This window comes from Haliotis cracherodii, unplaced genomic scaffold (genome assembly GCF_022045235.1).
Source record: "Haliotis cracherodii isolate W230 unplaced genomic scaffold, xgHalCrac1.p SCAF_10, whole genome shotgun sequence".
NCBI classification, from domain to species: Eukaryota; Metazoa; Mollusca; class Gastropoda; order Lepetellida; family Haliotidae; genus Haliotis; species Haliotis cracherodii.
Window position 1 is genome coordinate 19,682,258 of NW_027266265.1, and position 21,563 is coordinate 19,703,820.

The window sequence follows — 21,563 nt, forward strand, 5'->3', positions numbered from 1 at the left end:
CAGGGACTGCAGGGTTTCAAGGGACATAACTCTGGGGCAGCCAGTGATGAAAGAGTTAACCGCTTCAGTACATCAGTATACACCTTCATAAAAAATACCCACTCTCCCTTCCCTCGCTCTTGTCACACCTCCATGTACATAGCAGCAAAATGTAAAAACCTTATGAGTGAGTGAGTGAGTGAGTATGGTTTTGCGCCGCTTTTAGCAATATTCCAGCAATATCACAGCGGGGGACACCAGAAATGGGCTTCACACATTGTACCCATGTCGGGAATCGAACCCGGGTCTTCGGCGTGACGAGTGATCGCTTTAACCACTAGGCTACCCGACCGCCCGTAAAAACCTTATGAATGTTGTTGATGTTGTTGTTGCTGATTATCGCTTTAAATCAATAAATACCGTTAGGTGTGGCAAGGTTTGGACAGGCGCTGGACCCATAAGGTTTCGCTCGTATGCTCGGTTGCCTGCTTGTACAGTGGGAGCCCATTCCAGCCCTCATGTTTCCGTGGGTGGACACAAATGCATATAGCTCGTCTGCTGTTCAGCAGAGAGCACATGGTTTTCTCTGCTGCTGCTCGGAGTTATCTCCCTTTGCTCGGTCTAGCGCCCGTCTCCGCCTTCCACACCTGGGCCTACTTGCACAAAGCGATCTTAGTGCTAAGATGATCGTAACTCCCATACTTTAACATAGGCTTACAATAGTCGTAGCGCTAAGATCGCTTTGTGCAAGTGGGCCCTGGCCTTTTATTTCCAAACATTCTCTTCTGTTATTATATTCTGTTCCATAGTCCATAACAGGTCGGCCGATAATACATGTAGTGTTATTTTTTCTTGTTTGAATGATAATAATAACAACAATAACAATAATAATAATCTGTTACGCCTCAAAGAAAATTACGGAATATAATGACTCAGGTTGACAGAAACAAAAAGGTAATAGGTAACACGTTTATTTCGGGGCATACGGTAGGGATCGGTATTAGCTGGTTTAGTTAAAAGTTGAACTGACTTTTCAGGAACACATGTTATTTTCTCAACATGGAAATTGGCAAGTGACAATGTAGATACATTAGAAAAAATCAGTAATAGATTTAGTCATGGAACTTACATGCCTACTGACAGCTGTATCATGGAGACAGAGTGACAACATCCTGTTTACCGTGTTTATATACAATGGCTACACTATTATTTTCTGTAGGTGTGAAAATGCTAATGACACGATATTATTACAAGGAAATGATTCATGGCGGTTTTCATAAGATCACTCTGATTATTATATTTCCAGGAATATATAAGAGTCAAGAATTAACACTATAATGAGTAAATCCATCAAAATTGTATATTTCAATCTTCTCCCTGCTCTAACAATGAACTTGCCCAAAACTTCGGAATGTCACGCGTGACGTCTAACATGGCGTCGCCCTGCCGAACAGATTGTGGTGGACGTCTAAAAAGCTGATATCGTGTATGTGTGTTGAGTAATATTTGATAGGAGAAAAGAAGAATGTCTTCTTGAACTTATCAAGATTTGCGATTTCGTGTCTTCCTTGTAATTTAAATGCATCTCGTATATATTCCAGTAATAGGTAAATCATTAGTTCTCGTAACATTCCCCCAGTTTTCGCGCACACTCTGCTCATTTTAACATGGTTGTTCATGTGTAAGTTCGGCGACAATTGGGGTTACTTGATGCAGTTTATGTAGCGTTAATTGACTCAGGCTACCGACCGTGGCTCTCGCCTCACAGATCTCGCGTGCCTCTTTACCAGTTGCGTTAGGGCAGGTTACCCCCTACTATCCTTATCCCTTGGCACCCCTTTCTACTCATTAGGGTTAGGTACCCCTTTCATCAAACGCCCCTTCGCGATCATTATGGTTGGACACCACTTGCCAGTCAAACATCCCTGTACAATCCTTATACATTGTCAGGTTGTGAGGTAGGATATGTCGGTGGGTAAGGCTAGCTATCTCTTTTGACAAATTAGTTAAATGTAATTTGAGGAAAAGTCCATGCAATTTTTACCAAGTTTCGAATTTTGCAGAGTCCCTTGAGAAATGAGTATATTTGATAGTGCCGGTGGTCTCGGAGTGAAGTGATGGCCAATTAAACTAACTTGCTATCCTAGCTTAGCTGGCAATATGAGTTCAATCCTCCATGAGGCGCAAAGTGAAATCCGAAAAAGTGCACCTGGTAAAGTGCACAACTCCAGTAAGTTTCCTGAAATTCTGCCACAAATAATTTTCCATGGTTCTTGAAGGTTAAACAGTGCTTGCATTTGATACGTTTGACTACTTTATTTACATATGGAGTCTGGAGGCAGTGAACATTATAATACTAAGTTATAATATCATTTAAGAAATGTGCCATTGGTTCTAAGGTAAAACAGCATCACATCAAAAGGCACGGAAAATTACTCTCAAAAACAACACCAAATTGGTGGAAATGGCCCCAGCAGTATGGTATCAAAGTCGGTTAGCATTATATATATCCAGACTAGCACAAGCACACACATACCACTCATGTGAAGATCTGGGCTAGAATTGGTCTTCAGCAGCCCATGCTTGTCGTAAAAGGCTACTAATGTGATCGGGTGGTCAGACTCGCTGACTTAAATTTGGTTGAATGATGCATGTCATCATATCCCAATTGCATTAATCAGTGCTCATAATCACTGGCCCAGTCTTGATTATTTACAGACCTCATATAGCTGGAATATTGCTGAGTGCATTATTAAATATCAAACAAACAAAATACACTCACACACCTGCATGCACGTCCATACATAAGTGCAATTATTTTGAGACATTTAACCCCATTTTACTTCACCTCTCTAGTAGTTTTGACAGTTGTATTTACTTTCAATCAGTATTAAACGTAACTGTTTGAAATGGATAATAGTTTTGTAATTGGAATTCAGAATTACGTTTGTTATCTTCCTGGTGGAGAGAAGTTAACTGTCTATAAAAGTCCAGTTTCCACCCTTGACGAACTAGGCCAAGTTTGGCAAGGTTGGAAACTGGACTTTTAATGTCAGTTACCTCCCTTGCCTCTGAAGATGAATGCATCTTTGTTTGTTTGTTGTGTAAAGCCCTACTCAGCAATATTCCAGCTATAAATTGGTGTCTGTAAATAATCAGGTCACATTTATAACATCTTTTTTAAGTCTATGTTCCACAGTTTCAGTTGCCAATAATTCCACACAACATTCTAGTCATTGGTCCTCTTTTTGTATGGGGGCACGATTCGCTGTGCAGAGTTGCGTCCCTTGGGCACGCCAGAAACCTATGATTGTGGGTTCGAATCCTGATTCTCCCCGATTATGTTTCTAGGTTTGTCAGCACCATACCCGTGCTCGTGGGTTTCACCGAAATGGTAAACGTCTGAGACGTGCATCACTTTGGGCTTTCCTCCCACATTAAGCTGACACGTCGCGATATAACTGGAATACTGTTATTGGCATAACAGATACTTGACTATCTTTGCTTTGTGTGAACACACTGTTATGTAAGCATATCGAGTACAGGGATGGAACTAAGGGACGTTATTGTAAATGACATTGACGATACATTTGATTGAACAGCAGACATTTCAGCATTCAAGATTTGTGTTCAAACCTGATACATCCTGGGTAAGTTTCACAAAACTGCTTATTTTTGATTTATGTCAAAAGTCAAGTTACTGGTGAAAACACCACCATTACACCTGGAAACACACAGAACCAACATTGTTGGTATTGTTAGGTTCAGGTTGCCTAAGTTTAATGTGTCGAGTTATACCAGTACAAAGTACAAGGTTGCATCCTAGACTGCAGTATCCATCAGGATGTTTTTAGAGTTTTAGTATCAATCACTGAAAAACTAATTTAACTCGTTTTGTTATGTTTTGTTAAGAAGTGACCCCTTTTTCCTAAGCACCCAGGATGCCTCTTGAAGCGTGTACGGTATGAGTAATGTGTCTGAATGTATACTGCAATGTCTGTGAAAACAATTATTCTCCAACCCTATTTGAACCCAATTACTTTCAATTTCAGATGCAGCCTTACATCAGTGACTGAGACAAGCTGCAACCAGGAAGAGTGAGGCAGATGTTCTAAGGGAGACAACTCTACATCTGGCCTCATGATTGGCCCCTTAGGCGAATGTCTGGTCCAAGTCATGGCATGGCTCTGTCAGTTTCCTGGAAACTTCTGTCTGTACTTCAGATCTTATAGACTGTTCAGGACTATCCTTTTTGTGGGCTTATTACTATGTTACTGTGAGTTCGTGCACTACTACGTGGTGTTGTTCCAGTGCACCTGGCCTCAGCTGAACAATGACATGTTTGACAGGACACTTCCTCCAAAATTCCACCCTCTGCGAGTTATGGTGATAGCAGATACACACCTGCTGGGAAAACATGGACACTGGTTTGACAGGTTGAGAAGGTACACCAAGTTTTGTTTACTTTTCGCCTGAACAAAGTTGGTGTTCAGTTTGTGTTATGTGAGTGAGTTTTGCTTAATACCACATCAGCAATCTTACAGCTATTTCCTGCTCAGTTTGTGTTAAAATTATGCACTCAAATATGCCGATTGCATGAGGGGCCATGCATGTCATCTGGTCTGTCACTGTGAATAATTTACCCACTATTGCTTAGATATTGTCTTTTGAAATAAACAAGACCCTTTATATCATGTATGAATATGATATTTTTGATAATAACAGTGAAGCCAGATCTGGTAGACATTATTAACTCATCAGAAATCTCTTGAGCACCGCTTGTAGCCCACAATAATTTTGTTTGCTGTCAACAAGTTCCAGATGTTATTTGTAGTCAATGATGCCCCCCACCCCCCTACATAACACCGTGTTTGAACGGACAAGTGGCCATAATGACATTGTGGGAGGCTATAGCAAACTAAAGCAAACCAATCTGATTCATCAATACTGAGTGATATAGTTACTACAGTCCGTTTGACTCCAAATGAGAACGATGAATTGCAAAATAACTCGAAATCCAGAAAAGTGTATGAAACATCAATACGGTACTTGACCATGAATACCCTGTACCCAACAAAATCTGAATTTTGTTTATTTTAAGACCCATGACGGATGAAGTTCTCTAAGAAACTATCATGTAGTTATGTATAGAAATGTGTACATGACACGTAGGGGGACAAACCTGTGTTCAATCGTCCAACGTCACCCTTGACGATGCCCCATACCAACTCGATAGGATTCAGGCCGCAGTGATAAGGTGGCAGTCGTAAGACAGCGTGACCCTGACCCTTGATGTAACTGTCAACTTTATACACAGGGTCAGGTTTCATAGTTTTGATGATTTCATAGAGCTGTGGTTTCGTCGCTCGAGAAGGAAAGATAATGTTCCTCCGTTGCAGCCAAGTAACCATGTCTCCTTTACAGTTATTAGAGGTTGGAATCTTGCTTTCTGGATCCTGCACACTATGATACGGTGCATTGTCCATGACAATGAGAGACTTGGTAGGCAAAGCAGGGACTAATTTATCTTTCACCCACTCCAGAAATACATTGCCGTTCATTTCTGTGTGGTAGTCCCTGTTGTCTTTGGCCTTGGCTCTAAAGACGAGGTCACAGTCTGGGAGAAAACCCTGACTAGCAGAACCAGCATGGAGAACTATGAGTCTTCCTACCTTTCCGCATGTCTCATCTAAGAAGACGGGCTCATATCCTTCTTCACGTTTCTGCTTACGAAGGTAATGATTTTGGAGACGAACAATGTCAGACCATTCACACAACACAGCCCTAATTTCTCCAATTATCTTTTTGTATTTGTAACCAAATGTATGCAACAGCTGCCATAGTTTGTACTTTGTAACACGTAAATCATGGTCAGTTTCAAGGTGTTTCTTCAAAATTCTTAGAGACAGGTACTTATTTTCTGAGTGCAGTTAAACAATTGCACGTCTGACTTGATCCCTCTGAAAACTGTCTAATTTATCAACCTTGCGTGGTTTTGACATGTTCCCTACCTCCTTGGCCTGACTATTTGTATCTCGTCGACTAACAACATTTTTAAGTTTCTGAGGGGACATACCAAGAGTTTTGAAGCTCGTTTCAAGAATTTATTAATTGCACAAAAAGGCTTTGCTCTTTCTGCTTCACTTCTAAAGAAATCATACACGTTCAACATCAACTGTTTAACATCTGCTGAGTAGCGCATCTTGTCATTGAGTGAACACGGTCACTGTGTAGCACGTGCAGACTGTGCTTACGCTGTTCCTTCCATGGTTTGTGCCCCTACGTGTCATGTACACATTTCTATACAAAATTACATGATAGTTTCTTAAAGAACTTCATCCGTCATGGGTCTTAAATTAAACAAAATTCAGATTTTGTTGGGTACAGGGTATTCATAGTCAAGTACCGTATTGATGTTTCATACACTTTTCTGGATTTCGAGTTATTTTGCAATTCATCGTTCTCATTTGGAGTCAAACGGACTGTAGTCATTGTTGGTAATCATTCAAGGATAATAGACAAAAAAATAAACATAAGAAATATAGTGTCATGTCTCAAGACGAATGGATGATTTGGGGTTTGAAAATTATTTCTAATCCAGATACAACTTAGTGCAACTTTCTAACAAATGAACCATCTCTCCTCAAGTGGCACTCTCTACAAGGTCACCGACTAGAGTTACCTCCCCTAGCCCTCACCTTTCTAAGCTGGCACTGTTACCGTGTTTACTGATTAAACATTTCTTTTCAGAGAATGGCAGATGGAACGAGCATTTCAGACCAGTATGTTGATTCACAGTCCAGATGTGGTTTTTGTTCTAGGTAAACTTACCAGGATCAGATTGTTGTCTGTAGTTTCTTAGTGAGCATGGACTCAGGCCATTCTCCGGGGCAGAATAAGTCCCCAGTACCCAAGCATGTCATAAGAGCAAAATATAATTCATGTTGTGTTGGTTGTAAAGTGTGTGTTTGCTGATTGTGAGTCATCATTCCTGGTGGGATGGCTAATTACCCCTGCTGTCAAGCACTGGCTGAGACTCAGTTGTTCGCAAACCACCTTGATATGGCTGTTATACAGCTGAATGTGGCATATAACACTCAAACACACACATTTCCTATATTGCAAGTAAGGCAATTAATAATTTGTAAAGTTGGTTAACAGGATTTTTGTTTGTTCTTACAATATCAGTGAATGAAAAGAAATGTCTTTATGTCACACTTTTTGAATTTCCTGGGTGCATGTCCCTCAACTGCACTCATGAGGCACAATATCACTGTCACCGTTTCCCTGACGAAATGACTGCGCAACCAGATATGTCATATAGGACAGTAACTCGTATCGCTCTACATCACTTCAAATCTTTGTGAAATACACTTTGCTACATATTTCGTATTTTACAATGAATATTCGAATAACTAATTTGTGTAATAGATTGTATTTCATGTTAACATTTCATATTAATTTTTTAACTGCTATATTTTATATCATTTGATCTATTAACCAACAAAATAAAAATTAATCGCCTAAGCTAGCATGAACATAATTTTTATTTTCACACACATTGCAGTGCTGTCATGATAAGATTACCTGTAACTCATGGCCCCACATACTCCTCATGTGTGTAGGCTATCTCACACACACACACACACACACACACACACACACACACACACACACACACACACACACACACACACACACACACACACACTGCTCATGGCTGTAGGTCATCAGCATGTTCACACACACCCAGCTCCACACACTGCTCACATGGCTGTAGGGCATCAGCATGTACACACACACACACACCCAGGTCCCACACACTGCCCACATGGCTGTAGGGCATCAGCATGTACACACACACACCCAGGTCCCACACACTGCCCACATGGCTGTAGGGCATCAGCATGTACACACACACACACCCAGGTCCCACACACTGCCCACATGGCTGTAGGGCATCAGCATGTACACACACACACACCCAGGTCCCACACACTGCCCACATGGCTGTAGGGCATCAGCATGTACACACACACACACCCAGGTCCCACACACTGCCCACATGGCTGTAGGGCATCAGCATGTACACACACACACACCCAGGTCCCACACACTGCCCACATGGCTGTAGGGCATCAGCATGTACACACACACACACCCAGGTCCCACACACTGCCCACATGGCTGTAGGGCATCAGCATGTACACACACACACACCCAGGTCCCACACACTGCCCACATGGCTGTAGGGCATCAGCATGTACACACACACACACCCAGGTCCCACACACTGCCCACATGGCTGTAGGGCATCAGCATGTACACACACACACACCCAGGTCCCACACACTGCCCACATGGCTGTAGGGCATCAGCATGTACACACACACACCCAGGTCCCACACACTGCCCACATGGCTGTAGGGCATCAGCATGCACACACACACACACACACACACACACACACACACACACACACACACACACACACACACACACACACAGGTCCCACACACACAGGTCCCACACACTGCTCATGGGTACTCTACATGCTGAACAATCTAGAGAAACACGTGTTACTTCGGGTGCCGGCTTAGTTTTGTAAGTTGGGATATTATCAATTGTTTCTAATAGTTGTGACACTTCTGCGCCTGCTTACCAAGTCTCATTCCTTTCTCAGGTGACCTGCTGGATGAGGGAAAATGGTGTTCAGACTCACAGTTCCAAGACCATGTCAAGAGGTTCCAGAAAATGTTTTCCACAAGCCAGAATACAGACATGTATGTTGTGGTTGGGAACCACGACATTGGATTTCATTATGCGTGAGTGGAGCTTATAGAAAACAGTTACATCAGTCATCACGACTGACTCATTTTAGACTTCAGTCATACTGATGACATGTATAAGAAAACATTGTGAAAATTGGATAGGTCAAGTTCTAGTTTCTAACACTGCAGTTTCAGAAATTAATATAACGAGAGAAACACTAGTTATCAAGAGATAACACTTCAGTATTTTTAATTTAAGGGGTGTCATATGTAGTGTCAGTACTTGTAAATTTCATTTGAAAACACATGTGATCGTGAATAAGTGATTGAAACTTCCAATTAAAGTTTGGACACTCAGTTGGATTATCCTTTGAATCTTCAGCCAGCCATGCAATAATGAGCACATGGTACCAGCAGAAGTTAGTGGCAGAGTACATTGAATAGCCTGGGACATGCAGCAGAGATGCCAACCATTACGCTTTTGGCGTAATAATTAGCTTTTGAACCTAAAATTACATTTTTATGCTTGTCCTCCACAAATTTTGACTTTTGACATTTTTTCACAAATTATTTCCATGTATAGAATATCATGGATAGCAAATTGTTAATGCGCCAATCACGTGAAGCATTTTACAGTTAACCACACTGATATTTCTTAGGAACTCGAAACAGCACATTGTCTTTCTGCAATACAGTTAAGATTGTCACATGATGAATTTTTATGAATGTGTAGAGTATGTTCCGGGAAGAATGCAGTGTTTCTGATGCAATTTGTTGTCACGTCACTAAAATAACACTGGGGTCGGAGGCTTGTCCCCTCATAAGAGCTTGAATTAAATGCTTTCGTAAGTGATTTATAATTTATTATTACCAAAGTTATGCAAAATATGTATCCATGTTTGAAATGTGGCCCTAATGTATGTCACTGATGAGGTTGTTGCATGCTGTTATGGAACTTCTATTTTCAAGTATTTTTTTCAATGTTGATGTCCAGTTTTTTATGTTTAAGGATTGATATTCAATTTTGTGGTTTAGTCATATTTGACCATTCAAACACAAGCAGCGTATTTTTTTCTTCTTATTTAAGCTTTATCACCCTGTTTTTAAATTATTTCAACTTGCTTGTGCCGGTATATTTCTAGCGTTAACGGTCAATGCATGCCTAGCAAAAATGTCAGAGCAAAAAGCAGCATCATGGCATGGTACTCTTAACATTGTTCTTTTTCACATGAAATTCCGCTTTACTCCAAAGCTTCAGTTGGGGTTGGCATCTCTGCTGCAACAGTGTTTCAGTATTTCCTCATCAGGCAATCACTGTTATGTCTCTGCTTTTCTTTAACCACTTTGAAAATACAGTCAACTCTTCTGACAAGAAGCTCCTAAGTTAACCTTCAAGACAGTTATTCAGTATGCCACTACCACCATGACTAGTTTGTTGGTTTGAAGATGTGTTTCTAGATCACAAAGATATTAAAGAAATGTTAAACATGTTAGGAAAGGTTGAACCTGTTCTTGTACCTTGCTGTCCTGGGTTAGAAACTAACAGTTTTTGTCCACTAGTCCTTATAATGATAACATATAGCAAAACCCTTAAAATGGGCCAATTTCTACTAGTCCTTATAATACCTTTACTATTTGGCAGTTTGGTAAGGACTACAGGACTAGGGCCAATTTCTAACACTGCTATCACAGAGTTTTGCTTTGGTTGAGCTAATTTTCGTCACTACCAATGTGTCGTTAACATTTTCCATGCTCACACACTGAGGTGATGTTGATGAATCATGCTGACAGGTCAGCTGCAGAAACAGTGATGTTGGATTCATTTTCCTTCCTAGGATGACTCCACACAAGGAACGAAGATTTGAAAAAGCATTTAATGCACCTTCTGTAAAGATGTTGCGCATCAGAGACAATATTTTTGTGCTAGTCAACAGCATGACTCTGGAAGGAGATGGGTGCTCACTGTGCCAGGATGCTGTCTCTAAATTACAAGAGGTTTCACAGCAGCTTAGATGTGCTCAGGTAATGTCTTACAGCAGCTTAGATGTGCTCAGGTAATGCCCACAGCAACTTAGATGTGCTCAGGTAATGTCTGACAGCAGCTTAGATGTGCTCAGGTAATGCCCACAGCAACTTAGATGTGCTCAGGAAATGCCCACAGCAACTTAGATGTGTCACGTCTTGCCTTTCGTTTGTCACGTCTTGCCTTTCATTTGTCACATCTTGCCTTTCATTTGTCACGTCTTGCCTTTCATTTGTCACGTCTTGCCTTTCATTTGTCATGTTTTGCCTTTCATTTGTCATATCTTGCCTTTCATTTGTCACATCATGCCTTTCATTTGTCACATCTTGCCTTTCATTTGTCACATCTTGCCTTTCATTTGTCACATCTTGCCTTTCATTTGTCATGTCTTGCCATTCATTTGTCACGTCATGCCTTTCATTTGTCACGTCTTGCCTTTCATTTGTCATGTTTTGCCTTTCATTTGTCATGTCTTGCCTTTCATTTGTCATGACGGCAAGACGTGACAAATGAAAGGCAAGATGTGACAAATGAAAGGCAAGACGTGACAAATGAAAGACATGACAAATGAAAGGCATGATGTGACAAATGAAAGGCAAGACATGACAAATGAAAGGCAAGACTTTACAAATGAAAGGCAAGTTATGACAAATGAAAGGCAAGACTTGACAAATGAAAGGCAAGACATGAGGAATGAAAGGCAAGATATGATAAATGAAAAGCAAGACGTAACAACTGAATTCTTATTTTCTAGGATCCACTGAAGTCTTCCAGCAGTCACAATGTGTGTCACCAGTGGGAGCAGTTCACATACACCAAGCCTATTTTGCTGCAGGTGAGAGCAAGTTGTGACAGCTGTAGTCAGTTTTTATACAGGGGATGTGTTGTTCACCCCTCACCATGCAGCAGCGATGCACAAGCAGGTGTTTGTTGCAGGTTCATAAGAATCCAAAATGTTCCATCAATGTCTTGTTACTTCTCCCTGCCTGTAGATTGGACCGTGATTTTCTAAGCCATTGGTCACAATGGAATTGTCTCCCTTAGATGAGCACCTTCAACTGTCCAGTAATATAATTTGCCAAACATGTGTTATGGTATGTGCAGTCAACTTGGAAGCAACATATATACAGACACAGCATACCATATGTAGACACAGCATAACATATATAGGCACAGCATACCATATATAGAGACAACATACTGTTTGTTTGCATGTTTGTCACAGAACACAGACTGTCCAGAGACACAACATAGTGTATCCAGACTGCATACAAACACACCCTACCATACCCAGGCACACCATACCATGTACTACATACAATGTTCAGATTGTGATTGTGTTGTTCCAGCACTACCCCATGTTCCGAACATCAGACATAGACTGTGATACCCCCGACGCGGCGCCTCTTGATGAGAAGGATACGCCATTCAAACCCAAGTGGGACTGTTTGTCCCAGGCTGCTACTGAACAGGTAATCATTAAGTTGTCCCTTGTCAGATGGCCTTGGTATGTGCCATCCAGGAATGCCCTTGTGGAGACCATGTAGAGAGATCGGCATGCAGGAGGTCCAGGCTGTTACACTCAGCAGTATATTTCTTGACTACTTCCCTCACAGAATCTCATTGTCTTATCATGCTCCTTGTAACAATCATAGTTGTTAATTCTCTTTCAGATTAAATCCTCCTTGGGGCACTTATTGCATTTTCCTTGCTCAAGAAAATCTACATGACATAGTTGTAACCATTTTTCCTTTATAAAATGTTACCACACAAAAAACTTTGTTTTTGTATGATATACGACCACCTTTACAGTGCCTCATCCTCCACGGCACCCCGCGCCAGGGGGAGTAACTCCCAAATCACTTTCCTTTATGTCATCCGACTGTCAAGACGTTTCAAGAACATAATCGTTCACTGTGAGACCATGACTGACCAAACTGTATTTATGGTACATTTCTTTCCTTGCAAAGGCGTAATACCTCGCATTGTAAAGTTATAGTGTTGTAATTCTAATAGAAGAAACGCCACGTGCACGGTACATTTGAATTCAAATGGCCGCAATGGCGTCCATTGTGTAGTTCCACTGTCTGACACATGCAACACCAAGGCCATCAAAACGGCTTGGTTTTTTGTTATATCATACTGAATTGAACTACAGGTTTTCCTTTACATAAACCCAAGATGGTGTGCTAGATTATAACTACACTTACCTTTTTTACGGGTTTTACACCTTAGTGAGTAACACGCCCCTTTGGTGTTAAAATTATACTACGGACATTGGCTATTGGTATCGCGTTACAAATCACATTCTACATTGCATGTATTTGCATGTATCTTTCCGATCTTTAATATCGCACTGACACACTATTTTCCCGCCCCCCACCCAACTCAGAATTTACGGTCTTTTTTACAGACCTTCAAACTTTGTTCGGGATGTGGGTCGAACATCCCAACCCAGGACCAGCATTCAAGGTGCCTGAAGTGTTTGGTAGAAAGGGGGCATGCCTGATCGTCATGCCCCATCTGCCGGGAGTTTACCCCGAAAACTATGAAGCGTCGGCACGCCAACCTCATCCACTAGTCTATAAGGGTCTACTAGAGGCGGGGGTGGACATTCACTCTAAGAAGGCCATTTCCCCCCCCCCCCCCCCCCCCCCAAGGTCGGTGGCACCGGACGCCTTCCAGCTAGATTGGACGGACAGAGTTCTGTGGGCATTCCCGCCAGTCCCTCTGATTTCTAAGGTCCTATCTCAGCTAGCCACTCAGCCTGTGCGACTTCTTGTGCTCCTTGCACCTCTTTGGTCGGCGCAGAGTTGGTTTCTTGCTCAGCCTCCTGTTCTATTACCTTTACGACCGGACCTCCTATCCCAGAACGGGGCCCTCCACCCGAATCCCAGGATTCAATGGCTAGCCTGGCCACTGTCAGGAATCGCCTCCAGAAGAGCGGTATTCCTGCACGAGTTGCAGACACAAACTGGCTTCGCGGAGGGATTCGACAAACGTTCAGTACGAGGATAGATGGGCCTGCTATGCGAGCTGGTGTGTCGAGAGAGGGATTGCAGATCCCTTTTCTGCAGATCTCGTAGCTTGAGTTCCTCCAGTCGCGACTAGATGACAGCCTGGCCGCATCGACACTCCGGGGGTACTCTACAGCTATCGCAGCTTTTCACGTCCTTGTTGGCGGGGCACTTCTGGGTGCACACCCATTAGTGCAGCGCTTTTTAGCAGGTGTGGACAGGATCCGACGCCTGTCTGATGGATCAGTCCCCCTTGGGACTTGTCAATTGTTCTTGATTGGCTCTCATTCCTTCCGGGATCTGTCGTCTCTCTCTCTCTTCAGCTGTTGAGCTGGAAGACGGCGTTCCTTGTGGCGGTAACGTCCGGTAGACGGGTAGGCGACATTCATGCAATGTCAGCCGATCCCGAGCTAACTGTCTTCCACGGGGACAGAGTTAGTATTCGGCTGCCGGACTCTTACCGTCCTAAGGTCGCACATGCCTTCCACGTGACGGCTCCTATTGAGCTACCTGCTCTTTCACAGCCTTCCTCGTTGGGGACAACTGCAAGACATGCTTATGTCTTGGATGTCCACACGGACCCTCAAGGCCTATATCAGCAGAACTAAGGGTATCCGTAAGGAAAACCAACTATTTTGCTGTTATGGCGGTAGGAAGGCTGGCTCACCTGCGAGCAAACAATCTATCTCGAGGTGGATAGTTTCAACCCTTTGTACAGGGTATACGCTTCAAGGCAGGGACCCCCCAACCAGGTTGAAGGCTCATTCGGTTAGAGCAGTGGCTACGGCACAAGCGTACGCCGCAGCTCTGCCCATTGAGGAGATCTGCTCCGCAGCTATTTGGAGCCAGCCGAGCACGTTCATCAAACATTACCAACTCAACAAACACTCAAGCGAGTGTGCTCGGTTTGGTCAGTCAGTTCTCTGAACTGGGCAAAGTTCTACATCTCTAGACGATTGAGTCTTCGAGATTTTAGACCGACCTCCGGTTATACTGCTCAGTAATGGTCCAGATTTTATCTTCTGCGGTCGATAAATATCAGTCCTATATAGTATATGGTATATGGTCGACCACGCCCTGTCTCTAGCCCCTGCCTCTCGACGGTGGTGCCTCACGATAAGGTTGGTTCCATTTATTGAACTCTTTTTTATTCATTGAAATAATCAGAATACGATGTATTTATTTACGCTTGTTGCTGATGGATGCCACTTCCTAGATTATCTTTAGGGATCTATCTTGATGCAATAAGTGCCCCAAAGAGGATTTAATCTGAAAGAGAATTTTACAAACCTGTAGAGGTTATGAATTCTCTGATGAAATCCTCCTTGGGGCACGGCCACCCACCTCCCCACATTCCGTCAGCGTTAGACATATGGAAAGTGATTTGGGTGAGAGTTACACCCCCTGGTGCGGGGCGCTGTGGAGGGTGAGGCACTGTAAAGGTGGTCGTATATCATACAAAAACGAAGTTTTTTTTGTGGTAACATTTTATTAAGGAAAAATGGTTACAACTATGCCCCAAGGAGGATTTCATCAGAGAATTCATAACCTCTACAGGTTTGTAAAATTTTCCATTGACCACAGATCTTGACATTGATCTTGTTTCCCTCATGAAATATTTCGATTTTCCTGTGTGGATCAGACTGTGTGAAAGCACCTTGCCTGGACGAGAGGATAGATCATAAAGATTCATCTACATATTTCACTCTTCATCTTGGTTGAAATCATGTCAAAACAGTCCATCTTAGGAACTCCATGCCATCACTTGGAAGCTATTCTTTTACATTTAATTGATACACCAATATAATGTTTTCATTTTGCTGAGATGCCATATTTTGCCAGTCCTGCTGCAACTTGAAGTTTGTGTTGTGTGCAGATGTTCGGCCTGCTTGACCCACGGCTAGTGATCAGTGCTCACACCCATCACGGCTGTTACCGCCTCCACAAGGGCAGCGTGCCAGAGTGGACTATACCATCTTTCAACTGGAGGAATAAAAACAACCCGTCATTTCTCCTTGTGAGTGCATGCCTCAGGAACTATTTCCATGTACCCGTGAAATCCAGGGTAGAATAGGTCTTCAGCAACCCTTGCTTGTCGTAAGAGGCGACTAACGGGATCGGGTGGTCAGGCTCACTGACTTGGTTGATGCATGTTGTCACAAATTGCTTGGATCAATACTCATGATATCAATCACTAGATTGTCTGGTCCAGACTCAATTATTAACCGACTGCTGTCATATAGCTGGAATATTGCTGAGAGCAGCGTTAAACAACAAACAAACAAACAAAACAAACAAACAGTGCTGACTAGGTGGCATTCCGGAAACCTTTTATTGTAGGTTCAAATCCGAGACTTGCCCTGATTATGTTTCAAGGTTTGTCAGCACCACCCCATGTTTGTTGATTTCATCAAAGCTGTATATGACTAAGACCTGCATCACTTCAGATTTTCCTCAGACTGACACATGTAACAGAAATACTGTTTAAAGCGGCATTAAAGCAACTCACTTAATCATTCACCCAAAACTGATAATTTCTAAGTACTAGTTATATTTTAAGTTGTTTATTTTGATCGCCAGAAGTTTGGAATCTGGTCCAGTCAGCACTCAATATTTGATTAATGCCACTGACCACCATTACGAAAAGATGGAGAACAAACTCTTCTGCCACACTATACTAGGATATGTAAGATGATTAGGATCACTGGACACAAGTCTCCTTACTTTTGTTTTGGGTCTTCTTTCAGGCAACTATCAGCAATGACAACTATGCTGTGAAGCGGTGCCTGATGCCGAGGGAAACTACTGTGATAGCTTTATACATCATCTGGGGCCTCTTGATACTACTTACGCTGCCCTTCCCTCGTAGGATCATCAAATTCAATACTGACAAGGCTCACTGACAATGACTGTAACTGGCTAGGTGCCTGCTGTGTCAAGCTGTGGATGGTGTCAAGCAGTACTGACAAGGCTCACTGACAATGACAGTAACTGGCTAGGTGCCTGCTGTGTCAAGCTGTGGATGGTGTCAAGCATTACTGACAAGCCTCACTGACAATGACTGTAACTGGCTAGGTGCCTGCTGTGACATGTTGTGGATGGTGTCAAGCATTACTGATAAGGCTCACTGACAATGACTGTAACTGGCTAGGTGCCTGCTGTGTACATGCTGTGGATGGTGTCAAGCATTACTGACAAGGCTCACTGACAATGACTGTAACTGGCTAGGTGCCTTCTGTGTCAAGCTGTGGATGGTGTCAAGCATAACTGACAAGGCTCACTGACAATGACTGTAACTGGCTAGGTGCCTGCTGTGTACATGCTGTGGATGGTGTCAAGCATTACTGACAAGGCTCACTGACAATGACTGTAACTGGCTAGGTGCCTTCTGTGTCAAGCTGTGGATGGTGTCAAGCATTATTGACAAGGCTCACTGACAATGACTGTAACTGGCTAGGTGACTGCTGTGAACATGCTGTGGATGTTGTCAAGCATTACTGACAAGGCTCACTGACAATGACTGTAACTGGCTAGGTGCCTGCTGTGACATGCTGTGGATGGTGTCAAGCATTACTGACAAGGCTCACTGACAATGACTGTAACTGGCTAGGTGCCTGCTGTATATATGCTGTGGATGGTGTCAAGCATTACTGACAAGCCTCACTGACAATGACTGTAACTGGCTAGGTGCCTGCTGTGACATGCTGTGGATGGTGTCAAGCATTACTGACAAGCCTCACTGACAATGACTGTAACTGGCTAGGTGCCTGCTGTGACATGCTGTGGATGGTGTCAAGCATTACTGACAAGCCTCACTGACAATGACTGTAACTGGCTAGGTGCCTGCTGTGTACATGCTGTGGATGGTGTCAAGCATTACTGACAAGGCTCACTGACAATGACTGTAACTGGCTAGGTGCCTTCTGTGTCAAGCTGTGGATGGTGTCAAGCATTACTGACAAGGCTCACTGACAATGACTGTAACTGGCTAGGTGCCTGCTGTGTACATGCTGTGGATGGTGTCAAGCATTACTGACAAGGCTCACTGACAATGACTGTAACTGGCTAGGTGCCTTCTGTGTCAAGCTGTGGATGGTGTCAAGCATTATTGACAAGGCTCACTGACAATGACTGTAACTGGCTAGGTGACTGCTGTGAACATGCTGTGGATGTTGTCAAGCATTACTGACAAGGCTCACTGACAATGACTGTAACTGGCTAGGTGCCTGCTGTGACATGCTGTGGATGGTGTCAAGCATTACTGACAAGGCTCACTGACAATGACTGTAACTGGCTAGGTGCCTGCTGTATACATGCTGTGGATGGTGTCAAGCATTACTGACAAGGCTCACTGACAATGACTGTAACTGGCTAGGTGCCTTCTGTGTCAAGCTGTGGATGGTGTCAAGCATTACTGACAAGGCTCACTGACAATGACTGTAACTGGCTAGGTGCCTGCTGTGTACATGCTGTGGATGGTGTCAAGCATTACTGACAAGGCTCACTGACAATGACTGTAACTGGCTAGGTGCCTTCTGTGTCAAGCTGTGGATGGTGTCAAGCATTATTGACAAGGCTCACTGACAATGACTGTAACTGGCTAGGTGACTGCTGTGAACATGCTGTGGATGTTGTCAAGCATTACTGACAAGGCTCACTGACAATGACTGTAACTGGCTAGGTGCCTGCTGTGACATGCTGTGGATGGTGTCAAGCATTACTGACAAGGCTCACTGACAATGACTGTAACTGGCTAGGTGCCTGCTGTATACATGCTGTGGATGGTGTCAAGCATTACTGACAAGCCTCACTGACAATGACTGTAACTGGCTAGGTGCCTGCTGTGACATGCTGTGGATGGTGTCAAGCATTACTGTCAAGCCTCACTGACAATGACTGTAACTGGCTAGGTGCCTGCTGTGACATGCTGTGGATGGTGTCAAGCATTACTGACAAGCCTCACTGACAATGACTGTAACTGGCTAGGTGCCTGCTGTGTACATGCTGTGGATGGTGTCAAGCATTACTGACAAGGCTCACTGACAATGACTGTAACTGGCTAGGTGCCTTCTGTGTCAAGCTGTGGATGGTGTCAAGCATTACTGACAAGGCTCACTGACAATGACTGTAACTGGCTAGGTGCCTGCTGTGTACATGCTGTGGATGGTGTCAAGCATTACTGACAAGGCTCACTGACAATGACTGTAACTGGCTAGGTGCCTTCTGTGTCAAGCTGTGGATGGTGTCAAGCATTATTGACAAGGCTCACTGACAATGACTGTAACTGGCTAGGTGACTGCTGTGAACATGCTGTGGATGTTGTCAAGCATTACTGACAAGGCTCACTGACAATGACTGTAACTGGCTAGGTGCCTGCTGTGACATGCTGTGGATGGTGTCAAGCATTACTGACAAGGCTCACTGACAATGACTGTAACTGGCTAGGTGCCTGCTGTGTACATGCTGTGGATGGTGTCAAGCGTTACTGACAAGCCTCACTGACAATGACTGTAACTGGCTAGGTGCCTGCTGTGACATGCTGTGGATGGTGTCAAGCATTACTGACAAGCCTCACTGACAATGACTGTAACTGGCTAGGTGCCTGCTGTGACATGCTGTGGATGGTGTCAAGCATTACTGACAAGCCTCACTGACAATGACTGTAACTGGCTAGGTGCCTGCTGTGTACATGCTGTGGATGTTGTCAGACAAGTCTGGTAGCAACTTACAATTCAAAATGTTCTGTGCAATACCTTTAGAAATAAGATAATGGAACCATCTGGTGCACAAGGTCATCTGACCTCAGCCTTGTGACATGACTCTATACCTATGAACAAAGGTGGCACATCCAGAGCAGGGCCTGCTCCTCGTCTGGCCTGACACAAACACACAATCAAACATTTGTTGTCCTGTTTGTTGAAATATTAATAATATCAGCAGGAAAAAGGAAACCTTTGAACTTACTGAACTGTTGCTGCTGATAGCATGTCATTCATGACTACGTTTCAGCATATTTTGAGGTGAGTCTTTGCGTCATCAGGAAATAATGACATTCTTGGTCGTCACAAGCTGTGTATCTAAATCCTTCACTGGGACATTATTCCCACTTGTAAGTCTGAATCTTGGCAGTTCTACAATGATAAGATAATAATAATGACAATAATGATCATGTGCTCAGCGCGCTTAGATGCAGTGTTGGAGATCAAGTGGGCCATGAACTCACTTATCAACTAGACTGCTGACTCCAACATGCATTAATTAGTTACATTGAGCTGGATGACATGGAGGCATTATGAGCCATAGTGCTCCTTCAATAGATATGGTCAGAGCCTTCTGATATTCTGCAGAAGGCAATGTGTATTCTTGATGTTGGAAACATGGCTGGTCATATTCAGGTTGTCATCTACCTTTACTCCAAGGTATTAAACTTTTGGTGCTGGGTGAATTTCTTAGCGTCCAAGGATGACAGTGTTTCCAGATTTACATGTTAATTCTAGCTTTCTCTTTGGGGCGGTGATTAAGTTCTCTGTTTTGGATTTGTTAAGTTTTGTAAATAGTGTGTCATCCGTTTCTTGGTCTCTTAGGCAGTAAATGCCAGATATATTTCATTGTCATCCACCTACTGGTGTTGAAGTACTTTGTTTGCCCGTGCAATGCTGCCACGTTAGCCTTGTGTACAGGTTGAATAACATCGGTCCAAGGACTGAACCCTGAGGAACACCACCAATGCTGATACTGAGACCTGTCTGAGAGGTATGACAAAAACCAAGTGAGAGCTTTATCTCTGATACGTATTTGGTAGTTTACAGCATGTTGAGAAAGTGAGACTATAGTTATCATATTACTGGGCCTCTATCATTAATATCGCAAAGAAATCCCAAAGAGACACCATTTACACACTCTCACACAGGGACGCCACAAGCACTCAATCACAAAGAGATTTAGTAATTTCCTTCTTAGTCAAGACCAGTTTGATTGCTTGTTTTATTGATCTTATAGAAACATTGTCTGCATCCTATTAAACGATTGGAATAGCCTCCCTTTTGTATTTGTTAGTGATCTCTAGTCATGGCAGTTCTATGAAAGTCTGAACGGTATTATATTCTTTGGGACAATTGGAGAATATATTGACCATTATGCCTGTGAAATAGACCATTATTATTATGGATTTATAGTGGAAATACTATATTTATCTCAGAATATGAAATAGCTATGTGATAAATCGCAAAGAACCATGAAGAACAAAGCATGGTTTATTCACTGATATAAACATTGTTCTATCATGATGTCATTTCTTGAGATACGAACGTCCGCTCGCAACTTGACGTCACAATATGACAATAGGTATTGGGAGAAAAGGTGCAGATTATTGACATGACAATTGTGAGAGTACAAAACTAAAACCCCACATTGCCAAGGTGGGATTCTATTCTGGGAGTCATCATTATTATATACAGGTAAATGTTTTTAAAGCTTGTACAATTTATTGACATCCTTAAAAAGGCTGGCGAAAATGTTGATGTTGACAGCAGGGAGAATAAACCACTCAGGTTAGCGCCCCACATGGCTTATACTCCCTGCAGTGTTTAATTGTATGATAAACAACTCCCACTCGTCATTTATTTCTTAAATACATAATTGATATTTCACTCGGCTGAAATAACATATTGGTTCACTCAATTATAATAAAACTTTCTGCCAGAACTGCTTTCAGTCTGCCTGTTGATATGATGGTTTCCAGACAGACATGTAAGATCAGTGGGAAGACAGTCC

The 21,563-nt window shown here is 42.9% G+C and overlaps 1 protein-coding gene across 2 annotated transcripts; it reads left to right on the plus strand.

Annotated features, from left to right (window-relative positions):
* Positions 1-1,403: 1,403 nt before the first annotated feature.
* LOC139447776 (metallophosphoesterase 1-like) lies at positions 1,404-16,758 on the plus strand. Of its 2 annotated transcripts, none has more exons than XM_071229274.1 (9): positions 1,404-1,465; positions 4,032-4,424; positions 6,730-6,800; positions 8,663-8,804; positions 10,586-10,772; positions 11,528-11,608; positions 12,123-12,245; positions 15,667-15,807; positions 16,538-16,758. In XM_071229274.1, the coding sequence occupies exons 2-9, from the start codon at positions 4,120-4,122 to the stop codon at positions 16,691-16,693; spliced, it is 1,206 nt and encodes a 401-aa protein (XP_071085375.1). In that variant the 5' UTR covers positions 1,404-1,465; positions 4,032-4,119; the 3' UTR covers positions 16,694-16,758. The 2 variants fall into 2 exon arrangements, with proteins under 2 accessions (XP_071085375.1, XP_071085379.1); XM_071229278.1 differs by lacking the exon at positions 1,404-1,465 and adding an exon at positions 3,263-3,629.
* The last annotated feature ends 4,805 nt before the right edge of the window (positions 16,759-21,563 follow it).

Bases quoted from the DNA above. Each gene is read 5' to 3' on its own strand.
- LOC139447776 (XM_071229274.1), top strand. From the start codon at position 4,120: ATGATTGGCCCCTTAGGCGAATGTCTGGTCCAAGTCATGGCATGGCTC. The intron at 4,425-6,729 runs GTACACCAAGTT...ATTTCTTTTCAG, and splicing joins TGGTTTGACAGGTTGAGAAG to AGAATGGCAGATGGAACGAG. The intron at 15,808-16,537 runs GTGAGTGCATGC...GTCTTCTTTCAG, and splicing joins ACAACCCGTCATTTCTCCTT to GCAACTATCAGCAATGACAA.